This window comes from Bubalus bubalis, chromosome 11 (assembly GCF_019923935.1).
Source record: "Bubalus bubalis isolate 160015118507 breed Murrah chromosome 11, NDDB_SH_1, whole genome shotgun sequence".
Classification (NCBI taxonomy): Eukaryota; Metazoa; Chordata; class Mammalia; order Artiodactyla; family Bovidae; genus Bubalus; species Bubalus bubalis.
This window is the reverse complement of record NC_059167.1, coordinates 84,333,440-84,346,884: the sequence shown is the minus strand read 5'-3', so window position 1 is coordinate 84,346,884 and position 13,445 is coordinate 84,333,440. Positions and strand designations below refer to the sequence as shown.

Sequence of the window (13,445 nt, the reverse complement as noted above, 5' to 3'; positions counted from 1 at the left end):
GTGCCATCTTGTGGAGAAAAATGCAAACAGGCAGGTCTAGAGATAGACTGTGAATTATGGGAAATGACAAGAACAAGCATGAGCCTCCCTCATTGCCTTCTGGTCCCTGGATGGGACCACGGTTCTCCCAGGTCCTTCTGGTTGGACCTACACCTGTGGATGTAGGCTGTCTGCACCCATGAGGCCATGTGAACTGAGCCAGTGTGCAAGCAACCTCTATCCTGGAGCACAGTTCATCTGCCCAACTCACTACTGACTTTGCTGGTGATCTGGCCTCCAGAACATCACCCTTTAAAGTGTAGACAGCATCTCTCTGCTCCCTTCTGCAAGAAACTTCCTGGTCCTGACCCCTTGGCAGCCCTATAGAGTTAAGATACAATCTGACCAGATATTTTATTTATTTATTTATTTATTTTAATGGCCAACATTTATTAAGTATTTACAATTTCCAGAAATTGTAGAGCACAACTTCTGGATGCTTTATATCTTTGCTACTGACAATATGGTACAGCACAGGGATCACCAGGGGACACGTTAGACAAGCGGATTCTCAGGCCCTGCCCAGACCTACTGAATCAGAATTCAGGAGGAGAAGGGAACGACAGAGAACGAGATGGTTGGACAGCATCACCGACTCAATGGTCGTGAGTTTGGGCAAGCTCCAGGAGGTGGTGGGGGACAGGGAGGCAGGCCTGGTGTGCTGCAGTCCATGGGGTCAAAGAGTCGGACATGACTGAGTGACTGAACAACGGTGATTTGTGAGCATATGAACGTTTGAAAGTACAGCTCCATCTGTTATTGAATCCTTACCTTTAAACCAGAAAGAAGACGCTAAACATTCTCGTTTTACAGGTTTTATTTTATATTGGAGTATAGCCAATTATCAATGCTGTGATAGTTTCAAATGCACAGTGGAGTGACTCCCCTCCCATCCAGGCTGCCACATAACATTGAGCAGAGTTCCCTATTAAACAGAATTCTCTTTAAACAGAGAAGTTACCAGTCAGTCTTACATGTTAAAAGTAAAGTTTGGAGGTTTCTCCTATTCTGTTAAAAAGAATATGGGCACCTTACTTTTGTTAATATAATAGAGAAGTTGTCATTGTCATAGTGCATTCATGCCCCTCATTTCAGTCCATTAGGGAGGAGGAGCGTGAAAGTGAAGCATTGAAATGTAAAATTTGAAATACCCCCGGTCTCCAGGAAAAGATGACACTAGGAGGAGAAGGGTTGGTAATTTTCTCACTGCATATCAAATGTTCCCTCTCAGGATCCCATCCCTCAGATTTATAAACATCGGTGTAGTTGATTCTCACCCAATTTTATCCTAGGAGGGTGCCAACATTTTCTTCCCATTGAGTCACTTGGTAAGGTGCTATTCGCTAATGAAATGAGATGAAGTACTGAAAAGGGACAGCCAAAACTTGATTAAAGCCAGATTGTCAGTTTCACAATTGCCTTCATTAAGGAAGCCAGAATACCTTTTATCCCATGCACCGTTTCTTCCCTTCCAATGAATGACATTGTTAGTTTGGTTCCCATTGATTCTTGTTTCCAAATTAATTTTGTCTACATGAAGCAAATTTCTCCTTTAGACATGGCAGGATTTTTCCACATCAGGACTGTACCCCTTTTTTCCCCAGAAACAGTTTAGCACCAGAAGAGACTTCAGGATGATTCAGTTGAAGAAGCAAATTGGCTCCTATAACTTTATTCTCTTGGTTCCTCAACCAAACTGCTCCCTCATTCAACAGACACTTACTATGCACCTCCTGTATGCCAGGCACTGTGCTCGTTCCAGTACCTATGTGCTCGTATTGAAGTTACGCCAAAAGGCAAGCATCAAGGGCTCTAGAAGGCAGCTTGATGGCAATGGGGAAGTGTTTTTTAAGACTGGATAATTACGTATTCTTTGCTCATTAGCTTCTGACATTTACAGATAACTGTTTTGCACTTCTATGAAATTGCCACTGTTTTAAAGCTTTTTTCTGGGGTATCTGTGCTTTTAGGTCTCCCATGAACTGTGGAATGAACTAGAGCAGTGCTTCTCAACCAGGAGTGGTTTTGTTCCCAAGGGGACATTTGGCAATGCCTACCCCAGTAGCTCAGGTGGTAAAGAACCCACCTGCCAATGCAAGAGACACAGGTTCAATCCCTGAGTTGGGAAGATCCCCTGGACAAGGAGTATTCTTGCTTGGAAAATTCCATGGACTGAAGAGCGTGGCAGGCTACTGTCTATGGGGTTGTAAAGAGTTGGACACAGCTGAGCGCCCATGTTCGCACGCCTATGCAGATATTTTTGTTCGTCATACTGAGGCAGGGGGTGGCTACTGGCATCCAGTAGATAGAAACCAGGGCTGCTGCTAACCATCCCACAGCGCAGAAGAAAGTTCCCACAACCAAGAACTATTTGGGCCAAAATGGTGCTAGAGCTGCAGTTGAGAAACCCTGCCTATAAGGAGGAAGAGCTGGCAGGATGCCAAGACATGGGGCTTCCGAACCCTTCCAGCCCCTCTTCAACATTCTGTTGAATGTTCTGCTTTTCTCAGTTTACGTATTGAAAGTCTCTCTATTTCTGCATGAGGTTTTGTTTGAAAAGTATGCGTTTTCTGCTTAAGGGGGAAAAAGAAAATGACTGAGGTGGAAGGTAACTCTTGACCTTGCATTTTACAGTTCAGATACATTGAGACAAATCAAGTGAGAGGCGTGTGATACAGGATGAGGACCGTCAGGGGCAGACTGGAGCCATCAAGTTCAGCTTCTGTCTTGTTTGTTGCAGGGCTCTGCATCCTTCCCTCTAAACATTTACACACCATATTGAAAGATGGCATCGTGTCTGCCTTTTGATTTAGACCAGGGGTTGGCTTTTTTTTTTTTAATATGCTGCTGCTGCTGCTAAGTCGCTTCAGTCGTGTCCGACTCTGTGTGACCCCGTAGATGGCAGCCCACCAGGCTCCCCCGTCCCTGGGATTCTCCAGGCAAGAATACTGGAGTGGGTTGCCATTTCCTTCTCCAATGCATGAAAGTGAAAAGTGAAAGTAAAGTCACTCAGTCATGTCCGACTCTTAGCGACCCCATGGACTGCAGCCTACCAGGCTCCTCCATGGGATCCTCCAGGCAACAGTACTGGAGTGAGGTGCCATTGCCTTCTCCTAAACAAATATTTTAGGCTTTGTGGGCCATACTATTGTATCTAAAAGTAGGGTCCGGCTGCTCACTGCTCAAAAGCTGTTAAAGAGACCAGGTTGGTGGAAAGGAAAGTTTGCTTTGTTTTGGATGCCGACAGCCAGGGGTGGGAGGGCAGATGCCTGTCCAGAGGTTGTTTGCCCCACACTGAGAATCAGTGGGCAAGAGCTTTTATAGGTTGAGGGAGGGGGCTACATGCAGAAATAGCACAATCAGTTCTGACAGTCATCTTGAAATTGGTCATCAGTGGTCTGACCAGCATCATCTAGGTTAAGTATAGTTCATCTTCAGTTCCAGGGTCGGTTTGTTTCCATTTCTTGAGGCCAGCTCTTGGAACTGTGGCAGCTTATTTCACAGCTACAGTCTGGTCATCATGTAGTTAGCTTCTTTCACCTGAGGAGGGTTTTAGTATCTATAAGACAGCTCACAGGATATGGCTCAGAATATTATCTATCACCCTTGAGAAGGAACTGGAAGTCCTTACTATGCTAAATGACTAGGAAGTTATTATTTCCCATTGACTGTTTTCCTTTGTTTCCACATTTTCTCACTTCTCTGATTAAACTTAGTCTTTGGCTTAAGTTTTCCATAGATGAAAGTTAAGCTGAGGACATGAGAACAAGGACCATAGGGTCTTGCTCCACTTCACTATCTCTGTCTCAACCACTCAACCCTGCTGTTGTAACACAAAAGCAGTCCCCACAATAACTAATGGGCATGTTTGTGTTCCAATAAATCTTTATTTGTAAAAAACAGGTGGTGGCCAGATTTGGCCAGTGGGCGGTAGTTTGCAGACCCCTGATTTGAACTATAAGTTTTTAGTAGGAGCCAGGTTGGTTTTACCTTCGTGTCTCCTGCCTAGCCCTGTATTGGCACATAGTATGGGTTCCCAGGAAACATTTACTGAACTGTATTGAGAGTCCATCATGAAGGCACAAACACTGGAAGATTTTAATGAGAAAACAACTGGGAAAAGATCCATCCAGTATTTCTCAGAGAATTTTTGTTTATTGTGTAGCTATTTCCCTATGTTGGACATTTAAGAGTTTCCATTTTTTTATTAATAATAATATGGTAATGAGATCCTTCACATATAAATTGTTGGCCTCTTATAATTTCCTTAGTGTAAATTCCTAGAAGAATTCCTGGAGGCTTCCATGGTGGCTCAGTGGTAAAGAATCCACCTGCCAATGCAGGAGACATGAGTTCGATCCCTAATTCAGGAAGACCCCACAGGCCGAGGAGCAACTAAGCCTGTACGCCACAACTATTGAGCCTGTGCTCTGGAGCCCAGGAGTCGCAGCTACGGGAGCCTGCAGCGCCCTAGAGCCCGTGCTCCGCAAAAAGAAAAGCCACTGCGATGAGAAGCCCACACACCACAACTAGAAAAGCAACAAAGAACCAGCACAGCCAAAAATAAATAAATAAAATTTTAAAGCAAAACAAAAGAAGAATTCCTGGGTCAAACAGTATTTTTTGCTAAACAGCTTTCCAGGAAGGTGGTATTGATCTACATTCCTGACTGTAAAAAAAAAAGGAGATATTTATCATAAGCCCAAGAATTTCTTTCAACAGGATGTTGTGAATAGAAGTTTTGGAATCCATATATATTTCCACGAATTAGTTCAGCATAAATATAAGTACATTGGCGTTAACGACTAATCATTTTAATAATACTGCTCTCCCACACTGTTGTGGCAGCTTGGTTATTAAGGCACTTCGTTTTACCTGTTGGTGTCATCTGGCCAACCAGTGGAGGTTACCCTATCTGGTGTGTTTGCTGAGCACACATAGAAACATCTGCTTCCCATTAGGGAGTCTGAAGCTCCAGTATCTGCACGCCTGGCACCAGCCTACCCTGCCATGATGTACAGAGGCCTCCTCCCTGTGAAATTCACCACCAAATATGTCATCCAGATTGCTCATTTCCCACAGGAAATTTCATTTAGGTTAATTTTGGCACACAACTGGGGGCAATTCTTGAGCAATTTCTCCTGTGATGGCTTGCAACATGTAAAATTTTCCAACATGTTGCAAAAATCACTGGAAAAGTAAAAGGATATCTGATGGCTGTCCATTCACCTTTGTAACAACAAGAAATATCTCTTTTGAATGACAGTACGTGACGAGCAGGAAAAAAGAAAGAGATGAAATAAAGATAGACCAAAGACCAGAGGCTTGTTAAGTCCATTTTCACTTGGTACTATTGGAGCAGTAAGGATGCAAAGGAACCACATAAGGTGCCTTACGTTTTTGGTGAACTTGGCCTTTTCTTAGCCCTTCAGACTTCTCTGAATTTCTCTGAACGAAGAAGAGAATATCTACAACGGAGAAGTAATAGAAAGTGCTATAGAAATAGGAGTGAGTCTGAGCACTTATATGTGATGGGATTTACCTGAAAATGGATGGATTCCAGATAAAACCAAGTCTGTAAAGACAATGATAAACCCAGTGTTTTCTGAGAAGCCACCCTATCACAGCATCCTGCTAAATGCCTTCCGTGTTTACTTCATTCAATTTTCACAACTGTGCTAGGAGGTGCCACCCCCGTCACAGATAAACTGAGGCTCAGAATGGCTAATTGACGCATCCAATGATGCAGCATCCTAAGTGGAGACGCAGCACAAGACCTAGCTCTAGCGGACTCCAGGGTCACCTTCTGAGCCCACTGCACTTGGGTGGTGCCTCTGAAGAGTTTAGAGACGTGTTGCTGTGTTTGGTCGCTCAGTTGCTCTTTTGTGACCCCCATGCACTATAGCTGCCAGTCTTCTCTGTCTATGGGATTTCACAGGCATGAATACTAGAGTGGGTTGCCATTTCCTTCCCCAGGGGATCTTCCCAACCCAGGGATCAAACCCTCATCTCCTGCATTGGCAGGCAGATTATCTCTGAGTCACCAGGAAAGTCCATTAGAGGCATAAACCAGCGCTATTAAGTCATGCCCATCAGAGACCAGTTGACCAGACTTCTGATATGCAAAACCAGAATTCACTCCAGATTCATTTTTGAGCACTGTCCCGTGTAGGTCTGGATGATGATAGAAATGTTCAGCACCAAGCCCAGAGAGAAGCAACCCATCCAGCATCACATGTACGTTAGGGACTGAGCCAGGACTGTGCTTCAGGTTGCCTGATTCCCAGTACAATATTCTTTCTCTCATGCCGAACTGCTTTTCCTGGTAAATGGCGTCAGCTCCCCTTATCAATTTACCCAGCCATGTTTTGGAGGAGAATACTAGATGCTTTAAAGAAAGTAACACAGCACACAAGTCCAGACATGTGATAAACTTTTGTAGACATACACCAAAAAAAAGTGCAGGTTAAAAAAATGCCAAAATCCAAATGAAGTTTATTACTGAGTTAATATACTGATATGCATGATATACATGGTTTTGACAATGTGAGATATTGTTCTCAAGGGAGGCTGGGTGATGGGGTCACTGAAATGCTCTGCACTCTTTTTATAGCTTTTTGTGAGTCTTAATTGAAAAGTTAAAACAATAAGAAGGTAATGTGATAGGAAGATGGGCCAAAATATTTATTCACTTACTGTGTGTATAGTGTTCAAATAGTCCGTGTGTGAGAGATACATGATGTGTTTGATACTCCATAATGTTGAAAGAGGAGAGTACCAGAGTCACTCCTGGACCAAGCTCTCACTGTCGCTGTAGTAACACTGCCTTGAACTTCCTCCTCTACATCTAGGTCACTGCCACCATCCACTCCTTCAATAATGCTCGAACCCTCCGTGTGACCTCTGATCCTTTGAAGGGGGACAGTTTTTGCATAATAGTTATAAGCATGGGCTCTGGCTTCAGATCCAGCCCCACCACTTATTAGCAGAATGGCCTTGAGTCAGTTACCTAATCTGTCTCTTAAGTCCTATTTTCCTAGTTTTTCAGCAGTAGTATAGATTGCTTTTAAGAGTAAAGGAGAAAACTATATATTCAGAGGACCTGGAATATGACAAAGACTGTAAATGTTAGGTATGACAAGACTGAGGAGGAGGGGGAAGAAGAAGAGGAGGACGACAAATGGAGCTCCCTTCCTCCTTACAAAGACCTGTCCATTTTGCTTCCTAAGCATCTCTGAAATCCTCTTCCTGCCATCACTATTCCCCTAGTTCAGACTGGGATATTGCCACATTCTCCAGACTTATCTGTCCCATTGATAACTATCAGCTTTCTAAAAGAGAGTTGATCTGACTCAGCATGACACAGAGGATGCAGGGACTCCTCATTGCCTATTAGCATGTCATTTTCTGCATGTGTGTCTTATTCCCCCAGTTAGAGTCAAATTCCCATAGGCAGGACCTGTGTCAGATTCAGCCTGGCATTTCCCAGATGGCCCTCCTGGTGCAGTCACTCAACAACATCAGTGATAAAATGCGTGTTTACATGTTTCGATCTTGCCATAAATGATCCTTCTTGCTTTTCAGATTCTAGCCCAAAGGTCACTTCCTTAGCCATGCCCTTCCTGGACTCCAAGTTCAAATTTTCTCTCTTTATATCATCAGATACTCATCATAGCCCTATGCAGGAGAACGGACAATTGTCAAATAGGTAATTTGCCAGTGGTCACAGTGTTAAAAATAAAAATCTTAAAAGCATGTCCTCCACCTAGTTCATGTTATGGGATTGTCCTTCCTGTTTTGTGACCTGCATGTAAGACATTTAACACCTCCATGGCAATCCAGTCTTTCAGAGGCCCTGGGTGGCCCCTAGAACCCTAGAAGTGTGCTCTGTTAGCCCCCTGACACTCCTCAAAGAAGGTTCACACACACACACACACACACACACACACACACCCCTTCTTCTGACTTCTCTTTTAAGGAGTAAACCCTGGGCACTCAGAGTCCAGAGATGGGTTCTGGGAAGGCAGGATGTTATCTTCAGTTCTTGCCATCTCTTGTGCCACCACATGCTTCTCTGAAGGCATCCCCCAGACCAGGAAAAACTGCTGTAGCTCTCCCTCTCCACGTCTAGACTTATCAGGAGTGTCTGTGCTGTATAGGAAATCCGGTGGGGGATCCATTGCACTGTGCAGAACATTTTAATATCATGTCTGATTTACAAGATAGAATGCTTTTTTGTCTGTGTCTGGGTTGTCTGAAGCAATCTATGGCTGTATAATTTCTTTGTATTTGTCCCACTCTAACTGGGCTGGAGGCTGAGGATTCACACAGTGTCAGCCCCCATCTTCAAAAGCTCTCATTCTTTCCTGAAATAGCCCATATACCCCATTGACAAGAGAAAAACTCACTAGACTGCCTCTTCTCCCCACTCTAAGACCCACTCCTAGCTACAGCCAAGGTTATCGTCTGAACAAAATCTGAGGGTGGCCCTCACCTTCTTCAGACACCCAGTAGTTGTTGATACAATAGAATAAAACTCCGATTCTTCACCCTGGCAAAAAAGATCCTTAAGAAACTGAGCTGAATTCTCCAGCATCCTTTGATCCCTCCTAGCAAACCTACACTTCAACCATGTCTGTCTATGAGCATGTTTCCTGATTCCTCAGTGTTTTTTCCTACTTCTGTGTCTTGGTACCCATTCTTTAATTTACCTGGAGTACCCCAAGAGAATGAGCTCCATCTGGGAGAAGTTGAGTCCAGGGGTAGCAAGAACGGATCACGGTTGGGGGAAGGAAGGAGAGTTAGATATTTCTAGGGCAGGGAGTGAGTGCTGCCAGCTTCTCTGTTCATCTCCCCATCAGCAACCATCAGAGGCATCTCCTTCATTCAGTTAGCATCTTTCTTTAGCAAAGTGGGATCTACTTGCCCAAACTTTTTCTGATTGTGGGTTTTTGTTTGTTTGCTTGCTTATTTAAAAGCAAAGAGAACCCAGAGCAGGGGTGCAGGGTAGAAACCACGCACGGAAAGCATTTTCCTTATTTTTCTGCTACAATGTGCGTGGGGTGAGAGCAAGAACTATTTGAGGGAGGAGAAATACATAGGAAACATGGCATTTTGAAAGGTTAATGGGATGTGTAGGAACATACTGAGATGATGTTCTGCTATTGTCAGAAATAATGTTTTACAGAGAAGCTATTTGTGAAGAAAGACCAGTTATCATTGAAGGACTAATGTGCACGCAGGAATATGGAAGTAATAATGCCGATGTACAGTGCCTGCAGAGAGATGTCAGTCCAAACACGAAGCAGGCATTGGGCTGGGGGAGAATGAACACCTTTTGATTTGCCTCTGTCTATAAGATTGGACCTGTAGGAACCACATGAACAGATTGTTTAACAAAATCCAAGGTGGACTTTGAATGGTTTGCTGACCACTTTGCCCCTGCAGTGGGGTTTGATGACTGCTCTTAGAATTCCAGAACCATCACAACCCTGTGATTCAGCAAATGTCTCTCAAGTTGTAGAGTACCATTCTAATTTCAAGTATCATTTCTTATCCCCTGAACCTGGTGAAATAAATACTGTTGTCCCGATATTTCATTGTCCAAACTGCAATCAGCTCACTTCTGTCTGCCTGCAAATCTGTGACAGAAACTTCTCTGTGCAGACCACACACCCTGACTTTAAATTCAGGATACATGAATGTGAGCCCTATGGAATCAGTGGTGGAAAGGATTCTGTGGAAATCATTCCATTCTGTCCTAAGGTTTAATTGCCCTAAGAGATACATGAATAGGGAGGGAAAAGATAAAGCAAAAAGATCCTGGGATGGATAATGGGAAGACTCTTCATGGTAGGAAATGCAAGAAGGTCAGATTTCCTTTAAACCCTGATGGGAGACTGCCTCTACAGACAGTATCCTGTTATTTAGGTGCATATTATCCAGTTTACTGATGTTTCTGTCAGTTGCTTTCCTCTACCTTTCTGCTCTGGGAAAAATGCTTTGGAAGAGCCAATCAGAAGTCCTACTGCTCCATGTTTCAGAGACACAGAGACCAGCGGGGATCCAGATCTTAACCAATTTGATTTAATTTTCTAAGAAACAGGGCCTGAGAACACTACTTTTGGGGGGTTCTTGGCTAAGTGTTTCTATTGTCCGTCATTTAGAACAGAAGATGTGCGGACAGACCCCAGTTTTAGGTGCAGTGCTTATCATGGTCCCCAAATCTTCCAATGTGGGATGGGTTTCCTGGACAACTTCAGTGTCTAACCTGTGTAAATGAATGTCCAACCCCCACATCCTCCTTGTTCACTTTCCCTGTGTTTCTTTTCTCTTGATCATTTACTACCACCAGATGTGCTTGTTTTACTTACTTGTTTACTACAGTGGCTCAGACTGTAAAGAATTTGCCTGCAATGCAGGAGACCCGAGTTTGATCCCTGAGTTGGGAAGCTCCCCTAGAGAAGGAAATGGCAACCCACTCCAGTATTCTTGCCTGGAGAGTCCCACGGACAGAGGAGCCTGGTGGGATATAGTCCGTGGGGTCACAAAGAGTTGGACTGACTGAGCGACTAACACTTTCAGTTTACTCTCTGTGACCCCCACCTCGCTGCTACAATGTACATTTCGCACATACCTAGAAAAGAAGTTCTTTGCCCAGAGTAGGTGCTAGTAAAATTCTTTTGAGTCAAAGGCAGGAGGAACTTGCTCATCTCCAGGAGCTGGATGGGGGCAGGAACACAGTCAGTTCAAGACCCACCAATAGATCCTCAGTGGTCCCCTGTCCCCTTCATCCCTGGGACTCTCCTGACATATGCTACAAGAGTCTCTTGTTTTGCACCTCTTTGCAGAGCATTGGCTGTGATGACTACCTAGGCTCCGACAAAGTTGTGGACAAATGCGGGGTGTGCGGAGGCGATAACACAGGCTGCCAGGTCGTGTCGGGTGTGTTTAAGCACGCCCTCACCAGCCTGGGCTACCACCGAGTTGTGGAGATTCCCCAAGGAGCCACAAAAATCAACATCACCGAGATGCACAAGAGCAACAACTATTTGGGTAAGCCTGGCTTTTTCCCAGAGGAAACCATCTGTTGTTCTCAGATGCTTCATTCCTTCCAGGATGGTGACACGGCAGTGTCCAGAGGTCCGTGGACACTTAGAAGGTGTCCCTGGAGAATGCCAAAGTACCACCTTGTGTCCCCTTGAAATGAGACAGAGAAAGTAAGAAGGTCTTTCTTGGAAGGAGATGTTTAAACCAGCCTTTGTTCCTTCCAAGAGAAATAATGTTGCGAAATTGAGAAGGGTCTACTTTGTTTCTCTGAAATGAGGGAAGGTCTTTGAAAAGCCTGGCGATCCGCCCGTCTTTTTCTGTTGGAATTTCAGGGGGACCGGGCAGTCGATCATCCTGTCCAGACTCTCACTCTGCAGGGATCTAAGGCAAAGGCCATTTTCCTCTTCTTTCTGCTTCATCAGGCTGGGGCAACAGTATGTGTGCGTCTTCACGACAGCTGCAGAACCTCTCAATGATCATTTGGGGCAATATCATCAATACTGGGAGACCATTTTTAACCCATCTTCCCACAAATGGAGATATTTGTTGAGTCTTCCTTCTGGGTTTCTGGCTGATTTTATGCTAAGCAAATCAGGTCCTGCAAGTTAATTTTTAGCAATTCTAATTCAAACATGGACTAATCAGTTAACCAAATAGTATAAGGAAAGCAATTTTGTAATATACTTTTTTTATTCTTTAATTAGTTGTGTAACAGGAATTTAAATAGCACAGACTATTTGCCAGACATTCTTGGTGCTTTACAGGCATTAATTCATTGAACCCTCTCAAAGCCCCGGAGGATAGGAGCTTTTCCCCTCCCCATTTCATACACAAGAACACAGGCACAGGACACTTATGTAATTTGACAAAGTTGCAGCAAGGAAGAGGTAGAGTGGGGATTCGAATCCAGGCAGTCTGTCTCCAAGCATCTACCAAGTAATAATACCCATAAGCAGTTTTGGTTCACCAGGCAGTAGTCACTGGCTGCAGCAACTGAGAGAGCATGAATTTTACAAATTTCAAATGCCACGATCACCCCAGAAGATAACTCCAAACCTGAGACCTCCAGATACTGCAGCTTGTCCTTCTCCACTGGGGCAAATGCATCTAAAATTAGCTTCCTTTGGTTATATTGCTGGGAGGAGGAAGGGATGGCAAATGGGATTCGGAAATAAATCCAATTAAAGTGGAAAAACTGTTACATTTGCTCTGGCAAACCCAGAAGCCACCAAAGTAGCAATAAGCCTAGGTTCCCCCCTTGAGCAGTTTGTTGCATTATTTTTATTTGCAAAAAAAATGGTCTTTTTTTCTTCTTTCTTTCATACTATTAAAAGAACACATCTTCATAAATATTCTGTTCCTAGAATGGAAAACGTTCTTCAAGGGATTATTTTAAGTGTGATTGTGTTCAAATGCACCAACAAACAATGCCACTTTTTGTGAACTTGTGTAGTTTTTAGTGCTTTCCCTGAATCAAATTAGTTCTAACCAGTATGTGGTTTTTAAGCTGTGCCTTCTGAAGTTAAAATAGTTAACCTGGGAGAATATCCACCAGCTGTCTGAATGGAAGCTACTCTCAGAGTCCCAGTGTTTTCATCTAGAATCTTGCTCTTATAAGTATTCATGAGAAGCCATAGGATAACAAATATTCAGGACCCCACAGAGCCCCTGGGACTTGTTAGCAGTTGACAAATGTTCAATCTATTTTGTCTCAGAGAGCTTGTCAGTATGTCCAAGCTTCATGGAAACAAATTCTGTGAAAGTGAAAGTCGCTCAGTCATCTCCGACTCTCTGCAACCCCATGGACCTTACAGTCCATGAAATTCTCCAGGCCAGAATACTGGAGTGGGTGGCCTTTTTCTTCCCAACCCAGGGATCGAACCCAGGTCTCCCGCATTGCAGGTGGATTCTTCACCAGCTGAGCCACAAGAGAAGCTCAAGAATACTGGAGTGGGTAGCCTATCCCTTCTCCAGGAGATCTTCCTGACCCAGGAATCAAACCCGGGTCTCCTGCATTGCAGGTGGATTCTTTGCCAACTGAGCCACAGTAATTCCCTAAAAAAGATGAAGAGAAGGCAGAGGAGGATGTGAGTACCCAGAATCAGTGGAAGAGTGATTCAGAAAATCAAGTACAACTTCCTACGGCCAGTGATCAGTGGGGTGTGTGAGAAATCCAGCCCATGGCAGTGTTACATGATGCCACATGGGCAGAGTGGGAGAACAGAGACAGAAGGGCAGATGGGAGTGAAAGAAGTTTCCAGAGGTGATGAACAGGGGCTGTGTTTATGGCACTTAAGCATCACTTAGTACATAGCTGCATCACTCAAGAGGCTCTTTTGTTTTCTTCTTTCCTTTTT

General features: G+C 44.1%; 1 protein-coding gene across 4 annotated transcripts in view; it reads left to right on the top strand.

Moving 5' to 3' along the window:
• Positions 1 to 13,445, top strand: part of THSD4 (thrombospondin type 1 domain containing 4) — a 668,521-nt gene that overhangs the window by 550,607 nt on the left and 104,469 nt on the right. For all 4 annotated transcript variants that reach the window (XM_044925374.2, XM_025296515.3, XM_044925373.2 and 1 more), the window contains one exon: positions 10,890 to 11,094. In XM_044925374.2, the coding sequence (XP_044781309.2) occupies positions 10,890 to 11,094 (205 nt within the window). The remainder of the gene's footprint in view (positions 1 to 10,889; positions 11,095 to 13,445) is intronic.